Source organism: Aptenodytes forsteri, unplaced genomic scaffold (genome assembly GCF_000699145.1).
Source record: "Aptenodytes forsteri isolate BGI_AS27 unplaced genomic scaffold, ASM69914v1 Scaffold123, whole genome shotgun sequence".
NCBI classification, from domain to species: Eukaryota; Metazoa; Chordata; class Aves; order Sphenisciformes; family Spheniscidae; genus Aptenodytes; species Aptenodytes forsteri.
In genome coordinates, this window is record NW_008794408.1 from 2,001,483 (window position 1) to 2,024,217 (window position 22,735).

Sequence of the window (22,735 nt, forward strand, 5' to 3'; positions counted from 1 at the left end):
TGCCCACTCGGCCCGTGGAATGCCCCTCCTTCGAAGAGGCGCCCTTCCACATGAACTGCCACACAAACTGCCGCGCCACGCCCTAGCTGCTGTGCCACGCCCTGTTTGCCCATCCTGTTGGAAGCGCTCCTGGTGGCAGCGCTCCCTGGGGCTGCCTTTAGTGGGAGTGTGGGGTGGCCGCTGTTACTCCTGGCCCTGCCCACGCGTCAGCCACCCTCATGAGAGCTGCCGGCTCCCGGCGGGTCCCTGCACTCCCCTGGGATTTCCCTGGCTCAGGAAACACCCCCGTACGCGCGATCCACCACTCCGCTGCGGGATGTGCCTGCACCGGAGCTGATCACCTCTGGCTCAGGAAACACCCCCGTACGCGCGATCCACCACTCCGCTGCGGGATGTGCCTGCACCGGAGCTGATCACCTCTGCAAGTGACCCTGCGAGTTTCTGTCATGTACATCATAGTTCATGACGAGATTATGAGATTGAGATGTTAGCTGAGCATTTCCATCATATAAATTGTTTCTTCATTCCCCTTTACACTTTCTGCACAGGTCAATTTCCTCAAAAACCTGTTCTTAGGCACGAGTGTAGGTGAGAAGAAGAAATACCACATTACAGAGTTCACTCTTAAATAGCTTTTGATCATGGCTGATCAAACATCTTTCCTTCACCCTGTTGAGGTGTGGTGCATGTGGTGTTGAGGAGTGAGGAAGTGGTGTGTTTCCCCTTTAGTTTTGCATGTGGTCTTGAATGTATCTGGCATGAATTCTGAGACAGCTCTGTGGGCAATGGAGAATCATCAGGAGCCACTTGCTGCTCTGGGTTGCTCTGCTACACCTACAGGCATCTACTTTTGGCCATTGTCATAGAAAAAAGGTACCAGAGGAGCTGGATCTTTGCCCTTAACTTTTGCCCATAGACTTTTACTATGCTTTTGTGACAATAGGCCAAATCTTACGAAGAGCTATCAATCTCCTAGACAGTGTTTTCACCCTTAGTTCCCACTCTTTCCATAGGAGTCACTCACAAGATCAAGTTCACTGTGTCAGCCTGTCTCCTGCAAAGGCAGCTTGTGAGATTTGTTTCACAAATTAGTGAGATGTCATTAACTCATAACTCATTATTCATCTGTGTAGTCAACTGTCGACTATGGAATAAGGTGATCTGAGCCAACCCACAGGTTACTTTTGAAGTGATTTATCCACAATATCAGCGTAAATCTTTCTCCAGTTTTTTATTTTTAAGGTTTAAAATATGAACATGAACCAGGGAAAAATACCCTTAACTATATGTGACTGTGTATCAGATTCATGCTTTATTCCCTCCTCCTAGATACACAGCTTTAAAGACACAGAACAGCTCAAACTCGTGGAAATTTAAAGTTGGTTTATATTCTCTGTGATTCAAAATGAGAGGGAACAGGAAGGTGTAAACACGAAGCTTATAAGGATTATGATCACAGGAGATAAACAATTCATCTTAGCCCAGATTGCCCCTGCATGAGCTGCCAGTGTGAATGTGGAAGTCTGAGGTGTAGGGCCTGAATTAGGGTTCCCATTATTTTCAGAAATTACCTGATTTTTACATTTATCGTTTTGGGGTTGTTTTCTCTGCTTGTATGTTTTCCTCAAACTACAGCCACTTTTTCAGATATGAATGCTCTAGGCCCTCAATTCCATATCTGAATACAAGGAAAGGATTGGTCTGAACATCAGAAAAGCTACTCATTAATAACACTTCCCTGTAAATTACACTGAAGAGGCACATCATGCAATATTTCTATAGAATTTACATGATACTAAAAATACAGCCGGTATAAATCATTCATGAATAATGTCATCTGGTTCAGCTTCTTCAGCTGGTTCTTAGTAACCTCAGGTAGCTGCTGTGGCATGTAATGTTTGTTTTTCTCTCTTTTTTCTTGAATACCTGTTACTTTTTATGTATTTACTATAGGGAATAGAAAACATTTTCAGATTTGAGTTGAAAAGATAAATATGTTAGTTAATTATGCAGTGGGGGAAAAATTCTCAGCCCAATCAATATTCAAGTAGAGACAAGAAGCGTCCAGGAACTGAAAAAAAAGTGAAGATAGACAGAAGGCAATTAGTCCAGAAAGAAGAGAGCAAAACAGTCCACTGTGTGAGGTTAAGTTGCATCTTCTTAAAACTGGCCAAGCTATTGGTGTTTTAAGTAGATACTGGCTTTAGAAAGTTCATGGCTGATACATGGTTAGAGTAGTGCCAGGAGTTGGTGAGGCAGGTCAGAGTTGGACAATTACTGAATGAACTATTTTACATGGGAATGAACAATTTTCAAAAAAAAAAAACAAACCCAAAATATTTTCAGATATGCTGTAGTATTTCATGTGAGCTGTCAGACCTGCAGGCCCAGAGACGTTGGACTGGGAGGTACCACAGGGGGCTCTGGGCTGGGTCCTCAGCTGTCCCAGCAACAGGGCAGCAGCCCAAAGTGTTCCACCACCCCCCCATTTCACAACTCCCACACATCACTTGTCACAGCTCCCAAGTGCCACGTGTTCGACTGGCAGTGAAGATGTGATCGACTCAAATATTATCTGGCAGTTTTGAGCCAGATGCAAACGCAGCTCCTCCAGCGGTAGTCCCACTCGTGGGGCTCTGCTCTGTTGTCCCCTTATAACGATCCCGCTGGTGGAAGTGGTAGTTTCTGAGAAACAGAGCGACTTGACATCACTTTTTCTAAATTTTACGAAGGTCCACTTTTTTTGCCACCTTTTGTCTTCTTTGCGATGAAAGCTCTCCAAGAATATAAACCAGACACACTCATTTGGGTGGATGAGCTGCCTTTGAATTTAAGCTTTTCTAAGCGGTATGGTCTGGGCCTGACACAAGTAGTAGGCATCCTTACATCTGTCGCTTTGTCTGCATCATGTCGGAAAGCATCTCCTCCCAGGGTGCCGTTTGGGGACGCAGCTCCATAAAGAGATTATGTCCACTGAGAGGGAGCTCTCCTGACCTTATCAGTTGCACAGCCGCCCGCAGTCCCAGCGCCTACAAAAGCCAATGCCGAGGCAAGCCCCAGAGTTCGCACCAGCCCTCGCCCAGCTAGATGCAGCTCCGTGCTGACTGGGGGAGCAGCCGCGTCTGGGAGACAGGCTTGTGACATTTACCTTGAAAAGGTCTCACTTGTTTTTGTAACTCTGGACTCCTTCCATGAGATTTTACAGTTCTCTCAAGTAATGAGGGCCTCATTTAGTTTTGAAGGTCATTTTAAATAACATTGAATTCTGTTTGAGGTTTGCTTGTTTCTTCCTATGTTATGAAAACACTTACACACATTACCATCTACCACCACCCACCCTAAGGGTGTATCTCCGCCTGTCCTTGTGCTTCCTTTGTGGAGAGCTCTTGTAGATTCATAGCATACTATTATTTTAGTTCAATTACACCCCAAGCAGAAGAGCTGTGGAGAGCAGCAGCGGTCTCCTAGAGGGCTCATTCCCCAAGAAACTGTAGCGGCACTGACGAGCCGCAGGATTTCCTGCAGCAAAGTCCGGACAAAATCAACCACTCTTTAAAACAGTGCTTCCTGGCAAATGATGTTCAGTCAAATGGAAGACCTCCTGCAGTGTTTCAGCGTCCGCACTGGGCTGCTGCTCCAAAAAGCAACAACTGTGCCTGCTGAGTTGAGTCCCAGAAACTCACAGCTAATGCGTCCAGAAATCCTCTTGAGTACCGGCTGATACTTTGACTCCTTTACCCAAACAGTGTGTTATTTAAGGAGAGTTGCATATGTACCTTTATTTCAGGCACCAAAGAGAATGTTGTTTTCATGTTTACAGCATTAAATGTTCTAGCTTTTATATGACAAAAGCTTTATATGCTTCTCTTTGTTTATTAAGGGGACAGCTTTACTGACTGTAGATCAGAGACGATGGGAAGATCTGAAAAGCAGACTGAAGATAGCACAACCTCTTCATCTCCCACCTCGTCCGGGTATCAAAGATATTTTGGTTTTATTCATGTTGAGCCCTAGTGTTCATAATTCCCCAGGAGTCTGCGATTCAAATTAAAATTGTAATCGTGAGGCCACTAGGAGGTTGTGCATAAGTTAATGTGGAAACAGGCTCCGACTACAGATCTCTGCATAAGGTTATTAAAATCAACCCAAAAAATGTTGTGCTTCGATGGTTTTAGGATAAGCCTTAATGAAAAAATGAATTTCTAAATGAAAAATATTTGCAGTTGGCTGTTAATGATATGAATGGTATGTATTAACCTGACAGCAGTTGAATGATGCACTTGCCCTACCACTACCAAAGCCTTCATGCAACGCTAGTGATCAGTATTTGAAATTATATGTTCAGAAGCCCTATTTGATATGGAAAATTGTAGCAGAAAATTAGAAATGTATTTTGAAACTGGTGGAGGATTATTTTGCCACTAATGAACATGGAAAATATGTCAAGAAATAGGGGGAAAACACCACTGTGTATTTTAACTCTCCTCCTCGAACTCTTTCTTTTTCAGATAACGACGGCTTTAGAGCTAAGATGTATGATATAACTCAGCATCCATTTTTTAAGAGAACTATTGCTGTACTTGTTCTGGCCCAGTCTGTGTTGTTATCAGTTAAGGTAATTGTGTTTCTTTTAAGCGTTTCATTATAGTAGTACAGCATGTGTTGCACATTTCCTAACACCAATTAACGATCAGTTGAGCCATTACTGTGATGAATGTAGGGAAACATGATTTCTAGATACAGCAATCTCAGTTGGCACAGATCACTGTAGATTAATTGTAACTTGTGGAGCTGAGTCAATTTCTGCCTTTTTGTAGTCTGGTCCACTATTTTTAATTTCCAGTTAAGCTGTAAATCTGTGCGAGATGAACACACCAAGATGCCATTCCTGCCTGAGTATATTATAAAGTGAAATCTATTCACGAACAAAACCTGCAAGAACAGTTAAGGCAATGAAGAGGCATTTAGTTCTGTTTAACAGCTACTCTTCTATGAACGGATTTTGTTTGCATTTCAGTGGGATGCTGCAGATCCGGTGACTGTGCCTTTAGCAACAATGTCTGTTGTTTTCACCTTCATTTTTGTCCTTGAGGTAAAGTAATATATTTTATGACTTCTTGAGATTAAGACTAGTATGTATATAGTTCATTTTGGCTTTAGGGATGTTGTCTCATTCTTCACTACAGTTTTTATTTCTGAACATGTACATTTGGGGCTCTCCATGTCACATCTTTAAACATGTACTGTAGGAATAAACTTTTACTTTGTTATAGTCTCACTTCTCCACCACCTTGAGCTTTGTGTCCTTTTAGATATATTCAACTCTGAGCATTTCAACTTGTGTTTTGGTGAACCCAGTGAACTCTTTTCTTGCAGAAATCTCAGATTAAATTCACTCTGTACAACACAAGGTCTATGTTGTATCATGGAAGCTCTACTCGATCCATTTCTATTTTGCCTGGTCCTTTGGAACAGGGTGCATTAATCCCCACTATTCTGTAGCTGTGACATCATCAAACCTCTCTCAGTTTTGTTTTGGGTTTTTTAAGTACCATATTTCATTTTAATACCTTTTAATAAGCTATGTCAAATTCCAATATTGTCTATCTTTTGTTGCATAGATCTGGATCTTGTGTGGTAATTGTTCTCTATCTATGAGAAAATTGTCACCACAACAAACTGTGCAAGGTGTAATTAGCCTGTTTTCATAAGATTAGAATCTAAGGACTTAAATGCATTTTAAAAAGCGTATTTATTTTTTTTATGTATAAGGATATCCGTAGTATAACAAAGCACATGTTTATGAGGTTAAAGAAGATGCTTCCTCTGTGGTTAGTACATCATTCTTTTATAAGTTTGTGGTTGAGTATTTTTCTTTTCAGTCCCCTCTGACTAGCTGATACTGACCACTATCAGAAACAGGATAGCAGACTACCTTTCCCACTGCTCTAATCCAATATGACAGTTCCTATGTTCCAGTGATAGGTTTTGCCAGCAGTGATGAATAAACAATGAAGTGAATACCTTGTAGCAGCTGTAGCTAGAGTATGTCCGTGTTGTTGCTTCTTTTTTCCCTACCCAGGAGAAATCAGTATCTCTTGAGAGACTGAGCAAACACAGAAAAGTTTGATTTCTATCATACACAGACAGGTTTTAATTTACCTAGTAACTACGTCTTTAGAAATACTTTTTTCTCTTATACTGCCAGGGGAAACAAATACACTTCTAGAATTTCAAAGGAACTTTGTCAGAGCCAAGAAAAATTTGTTGACTGTCTCAACAGGCAAGCTATCACGCTGTGAGTGCACACGATTTATGGACAGAGGAAGCAGCTTCCTGCCCAGGATCTTAGCTAATGCAGCATAGTCTGGTTACAGAGTCTGCTATGTACGCGGTCTGCTACCGCTAGCAGACATGGTTCCTGAGGAAGGCCAAAGCTTTCTGCATAGTTAATGGCCCTGTGTCCAGTCTAAGGACTCTTTATTCAGTCTTAAACGTCTACTGCTCACATCAGTATATGTGGTATAGAAGAACAGGAAGAATTCGGAGATCTCACTTTTGTTGTCACACTGATGATCACAAAATAAAGTGAGATGTGATTTTTTTATTTGCATGGTGTGGTATTCAGTTCAAGATTATAGACACCTGAACTTAGGTGTTTAAATTCTACATGTGAAGTAGGTGTTTAAGCTGTCACAGTGATCAAGGGAGATGTAGGGTGAGATTCAGTTGCCTAAATAACTGAAGGCAATAAAAAGCTTTTTTGGGTACCCTAGCTGATCTCTCCTTACCTCCACTACCCGCTACAGAAAGGCAGGGATGTTTGCAGGTCTTGTGTCATCCCTGCCAGCCCCATGCATCTATCTCCAATATTCTAGGGCGTCTCAGCTGACTGGATAGAGGTGAGGCAAGATACCTTCAGGTACCTCAAATGATAATTAGAGATTAGGAGACTGTATTCTTCATTTTGTAGTCAGGCTTGAGAAAACATTGTACAGCAAAAAACTAACTGGAAAATCAGACTTTTACATCAAACTAGCGACCCTTTATATACAGTTTAGGTTTCAGAAATGTAAAGAATCCTACTAAATGGCAGTGTTGCAAGATGGGATGGAAAGAATCACATAGTGAATGCATGGCATTTATAGCCTTTATACAGTAACACTTGACTTGCTTTGAGATTTGATACAAATTGTGTATGAGAAACTCTCTGGTGTCCCCTCTACCTACATCACCCTACCTCGATATCTGTTAGCTGTTGTGACTATTTCTTACCAGTATCTATTCCTAAGTTTCCTGCCTGGACTCCTATTACCTGTATTGGAAATGTCAAGCACTTTGGCTGCTGTTTTTTACCAGGAACATTGTAAAATGTACTGCCTTTACTGTTCTTAGCTTTCTTCTCTTATATGCTGCTGAGTACAGATGGTGCTGAGTACAGATTATTCCTTAAAGCAAGAAATATTTGCAATATAGGAATGCTTTTTAATTAATTTGAAATATGGGAGCTACAGAACACAATTATATTCTTGAGTTCAAATGTGCTTATGTGATTTTAGCCTGCTTGTGGACAGCTAGATAGATAGGATACTACTACCTCTTTTAGCTACACGTTATCAGTACATCCTTTTCTAACTTCATAACTTGCTTAGCTATTAGAAATCTTAAGCCCACATTCACCTCAGCAATCTATACATTAAGCATTCAGTCTGAGGTGGTCAGCTGCACTCCTTCAAGACTTGATGGAGAGAGACACTTCCAGAATACTGCTCATCCCCTCATCTCAGTCATCTGCGGTCTTCTACAAGTACCAGCTTTCCTCCGTCTAACGGAAGGTTATATGATCCAATTAGTCTAGCAGCCTAACTTGTCTTCATGGGAACAGTTAACTGACATGAAAGCTGCCCTTGGTTGTTTGAAAACATTTGTAAGATGAACTCAATCAAACATTTTAGAGGTTCTTACAGTAAGAATTAACCATTTCTTCAGTACAAATGAGAAATTGTTTTTATCCATAGGTCACAATGAAGATTATTGCCATGTCACCTTCTGGCTTCTGGCAAAGCAGAAGAAATCGGTACGATCTCTTAGTGACATCTCTTGGAGTTATATGGGTGATACTTCATTTCGCCTTACTGGTAAGATTTACAAAACACAATTTCAATGATTAACCTTGATTTTATCTGCTAAGCACCAGCAGTAGGATCACTGCTATACATCCAGATAAACCCTTGGGAGTTTAATAAGGCTGAAATATGGCTGAAACAAATTAAGCTTGATGCTAAGAAGCAGGAATCCTTGCCTTGGGCAATGATGAAGTACAGAAGTTGTCCGATATGAGATAGAGTCTGTAAATGTGGTAAAAAACTGAAGTCTTTGCAAGGGATGTGAGTGAGGAAAGGAAGGAACCTGAAGAGACTGAGAGCTCTTGACAACAGCAGTCTCACGACCAGCAAGGAAGAAGGAGGCAATGCACAAAATCCAGATAGGAACAGAGGACTAGAAGAAGGCATAGGTTCACAATTGCTGAACAGTACAATCTGTCCCAAACCCAGCAGTGATTCTGGACCACTGGTTTTGATTAAGGGGCTATGTTTAATCCAAGAAGGCATGGAGGAAAGGGGAGGAAATCAGCTCTCCCTCCATCTCATCCCGGTTTTTTAAAATTAGCTAAACCCCTGGTTCCCTTAGTTATGAGAGAAGAAGAAGGGATAATTGATGCTTGTCACCAATCAAAAGTTGTGGAAGTCACAACCCTAAAATGCCTGGGGGCTTCTCTCTTGTCTGCCCCAGGCTCAGTTTGGAGGAAAACCTGTCTTGTGTGGCTAGTCATTTTGCCCTGACATCCACAGTTTGCTCTGTGCTGCTGAGTAGCTTGGAAAGCCTGAGGAGCTTCTGTAAGCCAGCAGCTGCCTAGAGAAGTAGACTGGGGCTGCTGGACATAATTACAGCCCAACTCATAGAGGACTGAAGGGTTTTGGTTTGATGTGTGGGGAGGTTGGGTTAGTGTTTTTGAAGTGGTATAGCATCTTCTGTTAGTTTCTTACTGCTCCACTGTTATTGAAATATTGGTGTTACTAGGTTATGATTTCTCTTATTTCATATGGCGACTGCCCTACATTATTAAAAGACCAATTATCCTGATCTTTCCATGAGATCCCTGGGGGGACAATGTATTAAGTCTTCTGTGTTTCTGTTCTAGAATGCATACACATACATGATGGGGGCATGCGTAATTGTCTTCAGGTTTTTCTCAATTTGTGGGAAGCACGTAAGTATAAATTAGGAACCACAACCATTGCCGTGCTCATGTATAGATAAAAGGACTAGTTGCTACGCATCTCTAGTGCACATTCTGTAAGGCTCCATTTTATATGCCAAAAAAAGGAGACTTCAAGCAGCAGTCTCCAATTTTACATGCTGTCTTTAAAATGTCAGGATTTTAGGTATATTGTATAATAGCACTATATTATGGTTACTGGAAAAGCTGCATTTTGGAAAAAAAAAAAAGCAATGGCAATACCACACAATTCTTAAAAAATGCTCTCTAAAACTCTGAACATATATTGTGCTACTTTCACTCCTTGCCATTTCAGTGTGGTGTGATGTGCATGCTGCTTATTTATTTTCTCTGTGAGACTAGTGGAGTGGTGGTTGATGCACTCATCTTGTTCTGATAGTGCTCTCTTACAGAAGTTTCTTCCTCCAGAGTGCAGCTCTGTGTCTTGTATCTCTACAATGTATGTCTTACGACAGTAAAGGGTTTATGTTCAATTTAAAAAAATATTGGGCCAAGATATTCTTCTGGAAATGCTGAGATGGCGACAAAGCAAGTCACTTCTAAAGTTTACGTTTCTTTTGTGTTTGGATTTGCTCTGGTGTAATTGAGAGTAGGCTGGCAGAATAAGCATAGGCAGAGAACAAACACATTTGTTTAACAAGTGGTGACACTCTGCATTCTCTTGTTGTAGAACTTTTTAGACTATCCAAACATTTTCTGTGAAGTCTGACATATTAAAGAAAATGTGATAAAAAGACTGCTATACTGGGTTGTGGGGGTTAAGAACAGTAAGTCAGAGGGCTTGTTCAGTAAAGATAAAAAGTTTTCCTTCAATCAAACTACACAGAGCCTGTAGAGCCTTGGAAGTCAAATGAAAAATCCTTGCTTCTCCTATACAGCCGGGCCAAGTGATTGCCTTCAAAGATTTCTGACTGAGTCTAAAGTTTTTTCAAGGTTTTAACCTGCTCATTTGTGCTTTCGTGTTAGGAGCTGCATCAGTTTCACTAATTTATCTGTTGTTATGCAATGTGATGGCTAAAAGTCAGCGTGAGTTATCAGTTTGGCATGATTCTAAAGAAAACTGCTATCCTCGGTCCCATTAAAGAGAATTTTCCATAGCATCCAAAGTGGTTAAGGGTATTAGGGCAACCTAGGACAATAACTTTATCAAGAGTAAAATGTACGATATGCATGCATGGGAAAGTAATATCTATTATCTAGGCCTACCGCCTATGTAATTTCCAAATTTATGCTTTCTTCTTAAGCTCTTTGGCCAATTTGCATGAGAAATTAACTAGTTTAATCAAGCTGTGCTGATCTTAAGGAAATCCCCTTCCCTATACATCAACTCATTTCTTTAGGTAGGCTGCAGTATCTGTGATTTCCACCTAACAGTTAGCATCACTTCCAGATAAGCCCAAAGTAGTGTACTGCACCACTGTTCATGCAGTGCTAATTTTGATATTTCTGGAGTATGCTGATCCTAGAACATTGTAGTTACGCTTATGCTGTATTACTGCTATATTATCCTGCACTGTATTATCCTATACAGCCTCTTTGAGGAGCAACATCTTGACCTCGTAAATTAGGCGGATATGCTGATCACTTTAACAAGTAAAAAGCACACTAAATTTCAGAGGAAGACACAAAATGTTCAGTTCCAATCAGATTCATAATGTACCATTTCACTGGGCTCATCCATTAACGTATGTGTGTAAAGAATTCCTTGTCAAAATGGCAAATGCAGTAAGTCTCTTTTCCCTTTTATCTCTGCTTTCCTGAATGGCGTCAATGATTTGCTTTTTCTCTGTCCTTCCAGGTGACGCTAAAAATGCTACTCCTGACTGTGGTTGTCAGCATGTACAAGAGTTTCTTCATCATAGTGGGAATGTTCTTACTGCTTCTTTGTTATGCTTTTGCTGGAGTGGTTTTATTTGGTACAGTGAAATATGGAGAGAACATTAACAGGTACAGTATGTACTACCTCATGGGGATGTGCTTTAAACAGTCCAAAAAAATCACATTCTGCTAGAGAGAAGTTTATCTGCGGTAAAAAACAGACAAGTCCCCAGGTCTAGCTGAAGAGCTCCAAACAGAATTTCTGCTAGGAGGCACTGAGCCATCTTTCTAGTCTTTGTGCATTGGACCGAATGACACCCAATCCAGCCCAGAGCAGACTGAGAGCTGTTCTTCATTATGCCAGCTAGAAAATGCTTCAAAGCAGCACTGCGCTAGCCGCAAGCTGCTGAAACACAGTGTACCTACTACACCTTATCGGCATCACCCAGGAAGAGGATCCATATACCAGGCTGATACAGAGAGGGGACAGTTCTGTGAACTGGCTGTTAACTGGAGATTTCCCAGTCGACAGCATCATCAGACTTCAGGAAGAGAATGGAGACAGGAGATAGGATCTGGCCCTGAGTCTGCTTTTGCTCTTTGATAAAATGATCGAAATACTCAGACCTGTGTCTGAGCTGAAGTTCAGTTATTATATCTTAAGTCCTGGAATAAATAATTCAATGAGCTCATTCAAATAATACTGTAACTATTTTCAGTTTAAAATAGTAGAACAGTAGAAAATGGAAATGATTTGCATTTATTCTTGCCAACATTTTAGTTCTGGGACATGAAATGATCTCTCTCTCTCTCTCTCTCTTATTCTTTAAAACAGACATGCAAATTTTTCATCAGCTGGCAAGGCTATTACTGTACTCTTCAGAATAGTTACTGGAGAAGACTGGAACAAAATTATGCATGACTGCATGGTAAATACAATACTACCAAAGATAAAGTAGGCAAAAAATAGGAGACACCCTTGCATCTCAAAGTGTTTCCAGTATCTTAGCTTTGTACAAGGACTGTTGTGGTTGCCTTTCTCTTCAAGAGATACAATGTTCACTAAACCTCAGAACATGACACACAAATTGCAGCTCCAATCACACACTCACAATGTAATATTTTATGGTGCTAGGCTATTACACGATGTAAAAACAAAAATAAAAAGATGTTTTCAAAATCAGAAGTGCAGTAACTCGCTTTTCCACTGCTATCTCTGCTTTGACTTTTTTGATTAACTTTGTCTTTAATGCCATTCCATGTGAATGGTAGTCTTAATGACCTCAAAATTTGTCTTGGAATCATTTTATTTTGCCCAAGTAAGTTTCTGTGTTTTCCATTGCAATGAAAATCATATTCCCTTCCTTTTTAAAATTAATGGGCAGGGAAGCTTTTTGAAAACTACCACGTTTCAGAGGACCAAGTTGTTTCTTTACAGTGGCATAATGCACAATGTGCCTGGTGTGTGGTAGGGAGATCCACACCTAGGCCTTTTTTGTCATACCTCTCCCTGTTTCCTGATTTATGATTGCTAAAGGAACAACAAAAACCTGCCCACAGTACTGCCCACAGCATTATTCCCTATTTGTGAAGCTTTAAAAAAATGATAGTCATAAGTATTGTATTGATTGCAGAGAATTTAAGAATCTCTTTTTATGATTGATTGACTTTGTTTTCTTTTCTTTTGAAGGTTCAGCCTCCATTTTGTACGCCAGATAACAGCACCTACTGGAAAACAGACTGTGGAAATTATGCTGGTGCTCTTATGTATTTCTGTTCATTTTATGTCATCATTGCATACATCATGCTAAATTTGCTGGTTGGTAAGTGAATACATTAATAACAAAAGGTCCATCTTGGCATGTAATATGTTAGATTTGAGTCTGTTGTGCTATTCAGGTATGAGGTTACCTTGTACCTTCACTGTTACCTTATATGCATATGATGTTTTTGATACTTCTCTGGCGTGGTGTATGCTAAAACTCAGGAAGTTTGGGAATGAAAGTTTTTTGAACAGAGAGATGTGTTATATTTGTAGAGTACAGTTACCCTAAGGAATATTATTTTCTCAGCTTTTCCTTCCTCCGGTTAACATTTTTCCAACATCGTTGGAATTCTCCTAATTGATTTTAGAAGATGTTAGATTAGGCATCTCACTAGCATTTAAGATACAGCTTTTAAAAAGTGAGCACAGTGAATATTGATGTAGCGTGACAGCTAAAGGCATTTATTAGCGTGAAGTTTGCGCAACAGAATTCATATTCTATTGAAATTCATTGTTGCTTATAGAGATTAACCAGTTAGACTGTAACTACAGGCTTTCTTTATAGTGTATTTTGGTTTTGTGGTTTTCAGCTATCATTGTGGAGAATTTCTCATTGTTTTACTCAACCGAAGAAGACCAACTTTTAAGTTATAATGATCTTAGGCATTTTCAAATTATATGGAACATGGTTGATGACAAAAGAGAGGTAAGAAACTTGATAACGAGCACAGAAATCCAGTAAACTTACATTTTTCCTTGAAAAAACATAAGGGGAAAACAAAGTGTGCTGACAAAACTCACTGAGCGGTTACTATTAGGTTGTGAAAGTTCAGTGAGCATGATCTAACATTGTTCATGGCCCTTCAAATACTAACCTGTATTCTTTACTACTGTGAAGTACTTACAATAGTAGATTTAAAAACAAATGTAGATATTCATAGGATCAATACAATAGCATCTTTCTTCCCAGCTCCCTGAAAGTTGTTCCCTTGGAAGTCTACAGACTCACATCCATGTATGTGCCTGATCTTCAGAAGGGGTTTGCTGAGATTTTGGCACTGTCTTCCATAAGATCCTCATAGAGAAGCTGATGAAGTATGGGCTGGATGAGAAGATGATGAGGTGGGCTGAACACTGGCTGAATGGCCAGGCCCAGAGGGTAATGATCAGCGGTACAGAGTCTGGTTGGAGGCCAGTAACTAGTGGTGTACCCCAGGGATCAATATTGGGTCCAATCCTGTTCAACATCTTCATTAATGATCTGGATGATGGGGTAGAGTGCACCCTCAGCAAGATTGCAGATGACACAAAACTGGGAGGAGTGGCTGATACAGCAGCGGAACATGCCCTCATCCAGAGAGACCTCAACAGGCTGGAGAAATGGGATGACAGGAACCTCATGTGGTTCAACGAGGGGAAGTGCAAAGTCCTGCATCTGGGGAGGAATAACCCCAGGCACCAGTACATGCTGGGGGCTGACTGGCTGGAAAGCAGCTTGGCAGGAAAGGACCTTAGGGTCCTGGTGCACACCAAGTTGAGCATGAGCCAGCAATGTGCCCTTGCAGGAAAGAGAGCTAATGGTATCCTGGGCTGCATTAGTCAAAGTATTGCCAACAGGCCAAGGGAGAGGATCCTTCCCCTCTACTCAGCACTGGTGAGGCTACACCTGGAGTACTGTGTCCCGTTCTGGGCTCCTCTGTACAACAGAGACATAGACATACTAGAGAGAGTCCAGTGAAGGGACACGAAAATAGTGAAGGGACTGGAGCACCTCTCCTATGAGGGAAGGCTGAGAGAGCTGAGACCGTTCAGCCTGGAGAAGAGAAGGGGCAAGGGGGATCTCATTAATGTATATAAATACATGAAGGGAGGGTGCAAAGAGGATGGAGCCAGGGTCTTCTCGGTGGTGCCCAGTGACAGGACCAGAGGCAGTGGGCACAAACTGAAATACAGGAGGTTCCCTCTGAACATCAGGAAAGGCTTTTTCACGGTGAGAGTGACTGAGCACTGGCACAGGTTACTCAGGGAGGTTGTGAAGCCTCCATCCTTGGAGGTATTCAAAAGCCATCTGGACATGGTCCTGGGTAACTGGCTTTAGGAAGCCCTGCTTAAACAGAGGGGGTCAGACAAGGTGACCTCCAGATGTCCCTTCCAATCTCAACCATTCTGTGATTCTGGGATGAGAAGATCATTTGGGAGACTGAACTGTTCAGATACCCACACAAGTGAAATCATTGTCTGAATGGTTCATGACATCACTAAGATTTTAATATGAACAACACTATGGTGAAAGAAGTTGGTTGCCTGTAGTTGACATGTGGCTGTGCTGGAGATGGAAGCTGCAGTCTGTACTGATGGAGGCAGAGGGTTCTGCATCCGTCGTGCCCAGGACTGACAGTATCTCTGATGTGGAACAACATATCCCAGCAAAAATAGTTCCAGTCAGGCTTATTTAGCAGAACAAAATATTTAAAGAGTATAGATACCACAGTTTTGGAGGGAAATACTTTCAGTCTTAATTTTTTACAGCAGATCAAAATTGTTGTTCCAAAAAGTGCAACATGTGCTAGGTTGACTCTTAGAGCAGAAGACTTTTGACAAGCCAGTAAACTCCCAACATTCTCCTGTCGAAAGATACACAGAGAAGAGGACAGTTTTACAGCCAGGTATAGGCCTGGCTGTGAATGTTTAAATTGTAGTTTAATTTCAGTTTTTCAAAGGCAGCTATTTGGGCATATAATTCTCATTACAGATTAATACAAATGGGGAAACTAAATCCCCAGGCAATTTTGAAAATTTCTGACAAAATCAACAGCACAGATTCCCATTTTATATCAGTCAAATAACAGCAAAGGCTTCCATGAACTACAACTGATGTGCATGTGCTGAAGAGCTGGCTGCATGTGTTATTTTTCAGTAATATATTCACAGTGACTTAAATAGACCAGGATTTGACACGGAGTCTTTGGAGAAATAGTGTTTCTCTCACTGATCAAGTTGAATGTCTGCATTGGTTGTTAGGTCACAGTAATAATTTACCAGCTATTATGCAATTTCACCCAGGGGGTAATCCCTACCTTCCGAGTGAAATTTCTGCTGAGGCTTCTGCGGGGCAGGCTGGAGGTGGATCTCGACAAAGACAAGCTGCTGTTCAAGCACATGTGCTATGAAATGGAACGGCTCCATAATGGTGGTGATGTCACTTTCCATGACGTGCTCAGGTACGCTGAGATTTTCTCTAAACTTGTAGAGCGGGTATAATGGCCTGTGTTTCTCTCCAGGCTAAAGGGTATTCATTAGCGTTGGGAAAAGGCAAGACTGGTAGCCACAGAGGCACTGCCATTTTAAATGTAATACAAAACTTAGATGTCTCTTTTTTTCCTGCAAAAGTGTTTGTGATGGAAAACACAGGTCTTAGGGAATCAGCTCTAAGTAATTTTAATGTTTTCATTGAGACAGTTTGTCTTAAACAGTAGTCTCGTTCTTGTATCCCAAGCAATGCAAAGTTGTGCCCACATATGTAGCAACATGACAGTGAATCTGACTAGAAATGAAATTGAGATGGGAACATTATCTAGGAGTAAACACTTAGGATAAAAAAAATCCAAAACCTGCAAATTCCCTAGTTGCTTACAGTTCAGTAACTCACCTGTATTGGATAGCTAGATGTAGGTGATAGGGTCTTCATTTGTTTTGAGCACCACAAGTCTTTTCTGGAATCATCTCAGCATTTTTTATCTTCAAATGTGAATTTATTGCACACACCTGAATTACATATTTTTGCACTAAGGTCTTCAGTATGAGCTTTGATTTTCTAAATTAAAATGTAAGGTCACCAGAATTTAAAAAAAACTATAATCTATATTCCTTCCAGCATGCTTTCATACAGGTCTGTTGATATCAGAAAAAGTCTTCAACTGGAAGAGCTGCTTGCTAGGGAACAACTGGAATATACCATAGAAGAGGAGGTGGCCAAACAGACCATACGCATGTGGCTGAAGAAGTGCTTAAAGCGAATCAGAGCAGTAAGTCAAGCTAAACCAGGATCTAAATGGTTGCAGAAATTGTACTGCTCAACAATGCTGGAATTGGCCGTCACTATGCTTCCTGTACTCTGGAGTCACAATAACATTTATGTGAAGAAGTATGTAGCAGTTGCTAACTCAGCAAAAAAAGTACGTTACAGTTCAGTTGAAAGCGCTACAAAAATAAGCATCTTTTGAAGGCAAAAACTGTCTTCTTCCCAAAAATATATCTGCCTTTTCAATACAGCAGGAAGATGCATGTGCAGAGGCCAAAGTCAAAGGAGTAAAGAAAAAAACAATGTAATTTGATGAAACCTCATAGGCCTAATCCTTCCTCACAGAATGTAATTGTATAATTTCCTTGCCTCTGCTGGGAGAAGATACCGTGATCAGTCACCAGCAGGTGACTCTTCAAAAGGAATCCGTATCGAGATACATTGTTCGAATAAGCCATTACAGTAACTGTGTGTGCAAATGAGCAATGTGTACATGCAAATCAGGTATATGAACCATGGCACACAGTAGCTGTGTCTATGCCAGGAAATTAAGCAGGGCCAAGGCGTTGACTCAGGACTGGCATGGGGTCACCCATACTCGTTAGCATGTTCCTCGGCACAGTTTTGGCTCGTGCCTACTGATACTCTCCCAGACCACTGCCATATGGTCTCCCAGAGCACTGCTGTAGGAGCATCGCTGCCCTCCAGGCATGGGTCAGGGTGGAGACTGCTACCAGTAGGCAGTGGTTGAAGCTGTCTTGTGTGGTAGAGGGAAGATTAGCCAGATCATGCAAGTCCCGGCCTGTCACTTGGCTTCAGCACTGCAGGAAATCCCAGTCTGTTTAACTTACTAGTATAGACCTAGCCAGTTCTTCTGTATTCTGTTTATGCAGTGCTTCTGATCTTCAGAAACATTTTTGCCTTTGCTCAAGATAGCTGCAATATATGCTGGTCAAAGTTGGTCTTGGATGAAATTTATATTAAAAAAATTTCAGGAAATTTTAGTTAGGTTTTGCAGTTATTCTCTGTTTTTCTTCCAAAAACAACTTTTCCTTTATATAAAAAGTCACAACCTGGTTGCCTTGATGACCGATTTTTCAGTTAGTGTAAGGCTGCGTCCAGGTTTTGGTGCATATATTTTTTATTTTTATAAAAGCTTACTTGTTGTGAGTGGAGGTTTTCCACAGAGATCTGTGATCATGGGATCTGGCTTTTTGTGTTTGTAAATTTATAAAAAAACATAACCGGACAATTTGAATGTAATGTACGTTCCAGCTGAAACGTCAATGTTCAAGGCATATTCAGATAGATAGTTTCATTTTGATCTCATCTCTCTAATAATAATGGCAGTAAATTTAATCTCAGCTCTCAATTCTGGGTTTGTTCAACTCAGTTGTTCATTTCATTATGATATTGAATTACACTATGTTAAAGTAAATATGCTATTCATTTCACTCTAATAATATGGTTCAGATCATTTCACATTATATGAACCTTTTATAAACTGAATGTAATTATGGAAGTTAATATATATTTTCAAATTCTCTTGTTAGTCTCTAAGTCTCTCTAGAGGGAGCATGTGAAAACTACCCAGGAAAGTGAAACCCTTCCTAAGGACTCTAAGGACTGTTTATTTTAATGTAAAAACAAATTAGATTGTAAGATCATAATGGTAGTGGGTTTGTTTTTCTATTTGTATTGTAAATCTATACTCAGTCCCAAGGTTTCCATTACTGTTTTATTCAGTCTTATTGACAGCCTGTTCCAAAGTCCATGAAAGAAATCAGATTTTTTTCAGCGCCTTCCTTTAATTCTTAGTGAATCTCTACTGTTTTCCTTGTTTCTTTTTCTTTGCAAGAACTTTTAACTCATAAATTCAAAACTTTATATGTTTTTAAGCTCTAGGTTTAAACCAACAATTGAGCAACTTGCCTTTCACTTAATATAGTTCATAAGTTTCATCCTCTATTCCCTACATAAAGGTTAGACATATGCTGGAAGTCACTTTATTTAAATAGCAACTATCTGATACATGTAGCTTTATTGATGCACCTGGTACCCACATCTGGCGCTCACTGTTTGGTTAAATATTTAGAATGCTTTAAAAAAAATCAAACACTGTGACACACCAATGAGAACATTTTTGTTTTCACATATTGTACCTTGATAGAAACAACAGCAGTCGTGCAGCATTATCCATAGTCTACGAGAGAGTCAACAGCAGGAGTTGAGCCGATTTCTGAATCCTCCCAGCATTGAGACAACACAGCCAAGTGAAGATATGAATGCTATTAATCAGGATAACAGTGCACAGCCAGAGGTATGTTAACCAGAAGACTATCAGCTACTCGGAACAAATTCAAAAACTTCCATGTTTCTTATTTGTTCTTCTGAACAAAAAGCCTTCTAACAAAAGCCTTCTGAAGTAGTTTTTACACTGAGTGATAACATTGGGCATGCTGGGTCCTGTGAGTAGGAGTCCTGGGCTCTTCCAGGGTAGGGAATGAAGAAGGTACAACATAAGGACTCCACTGTAGAAGGCTGAGAACAATTTTGTACCCTTCAGTGGGACTGTGTAATGGAATTGAGCCCAAATGGTCTTTTTTTTTTTCCTATTAGTAGTAGTTTTCTGGGGCAGTAAAGAATAGAAACCATGCTGCCCTAACAAATGGCAATATATTTTGTTTGTATTCATGTATAAAGCTTGGAAATAGAATAGAAAGATAACCCTTCTCAGGATTATCCCCATGTGATGGGGAACTGTGACTGAGATTGTTTTTTCTCTGTTCAGACAAGTAGCCAGCAGCAGCTCCTTAGCCCAACACTTTCTGACAGAGGTGGCTATCGACAAGACTCTGCAGATGCTGGGAAACCTCAGCGGAAATTTGGACAATGGCGTTTGCCATCAGGTACATGAAAAATGTGTATCAGTTTAGTCCCCACGTGCCAAATCACTGCTGTACACTAACAAAGCCACGAGAGGCTTCATGATTCACAGTTCTACCTCCCACCTGCTGCTTGCACCCACATCAGGGTTTTTCTACCCTCGTGCATGCTGAAATACAGCAATCTCTCCCTTCCTCCCAATTCTGAAAGTTTGGAAGATGGGCTCAGGCATTGCCATGTGCAGGTTGTTGGGTTTTTTTACTTTTTCATACCTTTACTCAGGATCTTTGGATTGGGGGCTGTACTGTCCTGTATGTTTGGATAGCATCTTGTGCATTTAGAGTTCTCTTTTATCATATAAAGCACAGTGAAAATGAAGTTTTTCCTAACAACAGTAATAACTTCCGACTGCTTTGTCTTGCCTAAGCATACCAGGTGTATGATTTATACTTTACACCATAATAATACATTTTTATAGCTTCACTTCAGCCAGGAATTGGCCAGGTATACAATCAGTTTTCCATTTATTTTCTCACAGACAGGAAACATCCTCAAGTTGTTCTAGTAACTACAGTTCGCTAGAAAAGAAAGGCTAGACTATGCCTTATAAAAGGGTGCTTATAGGAGGGTGGGAGGGGTGCATAGGTACAGTCTGGGGCCTTATTAAGTCTTTATCTCAAGAGCACTCTCCACCACCTGAAATACTCTCTCTTAAAGTGCATATTGACCTCTGCTGCCTGCCACATCTCGTGACCAGCAGGTTAGGTGTGTGCACATCAAGCTGCTTTCAGCTGTCATCAGTCAGTCCTATTCCAAGTCAGAGTGCTGCCTTCAAAGGCTGCCACTGTTCAGACCCTAATCGTATCTAGGTGGAAGTAGAAGAGATGGTCATGCTAGGAGTAGCAGTAACCCTGCTTTTGTGACCAGACTACTTGTCCAAGAAACAGGACAGCTTAATAGAGAGCTTTCAATCCACGTTTTCGGCTTAAATGTCACTGAGCAGCAAAGATCAACATTTTGTTGGAACAGAGCGAAAGAGTAAAAGAGGGAACGTGGTAAGGAGGAATCATACTAGCCAACTGGATATGTTTTTCAAGTAAGAATGAGGAGTTCAGGGTTTCCTTTCTTAGCACTGATCTTGGCCCTGTCACGCTTGAATGGTCCTCAGTGGACGGTCTCAGAAAAGGAGGGTCACTTCCATGCACAGTACAGCCCAGCAGATGATAAGTACTCTGCCCCCAGTCCAATGAAGACATGTATTTAAGATCATGAATAACATCATTAAGATCAGTTGTGGTTTTCATATACTTACTCATGTTTTAGTGCTTTCCTAAAGCCATACCAGCACCTTGTACTATAGCTTCCACCCCTAGGCCATAGTTAAATATCACTTTCTAGGTGTAGCTGCCCCTTCTAAGTGCACTTTTCCCTCTCTTTTTCTGGCACTTACCACTTTCACCATTTTGCCAGTAGGTTAGCTCATGTAAGTACTGCCTAAACCATATGGGTTGCAGGTAGCCAGATAAGAAGAGACCTATTGCATCAGCTATCCCAGCAGAAGGAAATGAGCCACCGCTCAGTTAAAGTACTCTACCAGCTGGTTAGTGGGAGCAGGGTGAACAGCTGGAGCTGGAAAAAAAAACAACACATTAGAACAGAGCCCTGCTCTTTCTGTACTAAACCAGTTTAAAGCTGCCCCAGTCCAGCTGGTTCTGTATAACTGAATTCTAAGCAAAAATGCTCAAGAAGCAGATCTACTCTAATACAGAACTTTCTGTTTAATTTCATAGCCCCCAAACCAATAAGCCATTCAGTGTCTTCAGTCAACCTCCGCTTTGGTGGACGTTCAACTATGAAATCTGTTGTATGCAAAATGAATCCCATGTCTGATGCTGCTTCTTGTGGATCAGAAGTCAAGAAATGGTGGACAAGACAATTAACTGTGGAGAGTGATGAGAGTGGAGAGGACCTTCTTGATATCTGAGAAGAATTTAAGTCATACTGCAACAACCACTTCAAGTACAATCGAATTTTCTATGTTTAGAATTGAAGACGCTGTGTAATGTACGGTTTCCTTAAAATCAATGTCATAAATTTTTTCAAATGCTTATCCTTCTGCCATACGAAGCATAGCACACACTTATATGTTAGAATTCACCTCTATAGGTACTAACTGTACTTTAAGAAACCTGTGTACAATAGCAGTACTAACATAAGCCAGAGAGACTATATTGCCTTTAGCAGGCAGAGTGTTGAAAGATTTCATATGTTCTGTAGCTACATAGTGAAAATGTATTTTGATATACATGACTCTGTGTTTTTCTTCGACCTATACCATACTTTAAAGTGGCAACACTTTACAATACAGGGGTAATGTATTTCTTCTTTTTGTGTTTTCCCTCAGTTCTTATTTAGTAACATTTCTTTAGAAAGATTTTATTACTCACAAATGACCTGAAGAGGTCAGCACTGACTTCATGTTCAAGGGAAGTATTTTTACAAAGTACAGATTCTGAATTACAAATCTAAGCTTTTTCTGGACCTTTTTTTAAAATATGCAAGACACAGGATAACTCATTTTAAAATCAGAAGGTGAAGGATTGGCTTTTAAAATGTAAATATCTTTGGGTTTTCATTAATTATGCAAAGAGCTTGATTTTCATAGAGAAAACAGGGGAAAAAAAGAAAAAAAAAGATATGAAAACTGTGCATTTAAGCATCCAGCAAAAGACCTCCATGTGAAAAACATGGGGTTTGCTTCATTTTCAGAATATACTGGTTACATATATGTATGGTGTCATCATTTTCCTGTTAATTGGGTCCCATTTCCTTGTGTAGACGTAAGATAACTTTCTTCTTGTCTGTGTGATAAAAATTAGCATGTTGGGGGTTCTAATTACAGAGTAGTATTGTATGGCTTTTAAAATACAGTTCAGTTTTGCCT

The 22,735-nt window shown here is 40.5% G+C and overlaps 1 protein-coding gene across 1 annotated transcript in view; it reads left to right on the forward strand.

Annotated features, from left to right (window-relative positions):
• NALCN (sodium leak channel, non-selective) overlaps positions 1–21,775 on the forward strand; it is a 252,896-nt gene extending 231,121 nt beyond the window's left edge. The window contains exons 30-43 of the mRNA XM_009288261.1: positions 3,881–3,974; positions 4,509–4,615; positions 5,018–5,092; positions 8,019–8,138; positions 9,203–9,271; positions 11,100–11,248; positions 11,955–12,048; positions 12,810–12,942; positions 13,475–13,590; positions 15,948–16,105; positions 16,759–16,909; positions 19,076–19,225; positions 19,697–19,814; positions 21,582–21,775. Of these exons, the coding sequence (XP_009286536.1) occupies positions 3,881–3,974; positions 4,509–4,615; positions 5,018–5,092; positions 8,019–8,138; positions 9,203–9,271; positions 11,100–11,248; positions 11,955–12,048; positions 12,810–12,942; positions 13,475–13,590; positions 15,948–16,105; positions 16,759–16,909; positions 19,076–19,225; positions 19,697–19,814; positions 21,582–21,775 (1,728 nt within the window). The remainder of the gene's footprint in view (positions 1–3,880; positions 3,975–4,508; positions 4,616–5,017; positions 5,093–8,018; positions 8,139–9,202; positions 9,272–11,099; positions 11,249–11,954; positions 12,049–12,809; positions 12,943–13,474; positions 13,591–15,947; positions 16,106–16,758; positions 16,910–19,075; positions 19,226–19,696; positions 19,815–21,581) is intronic.
• Positions 21,776–22,735: the final 960 nt, after the last annotated feature.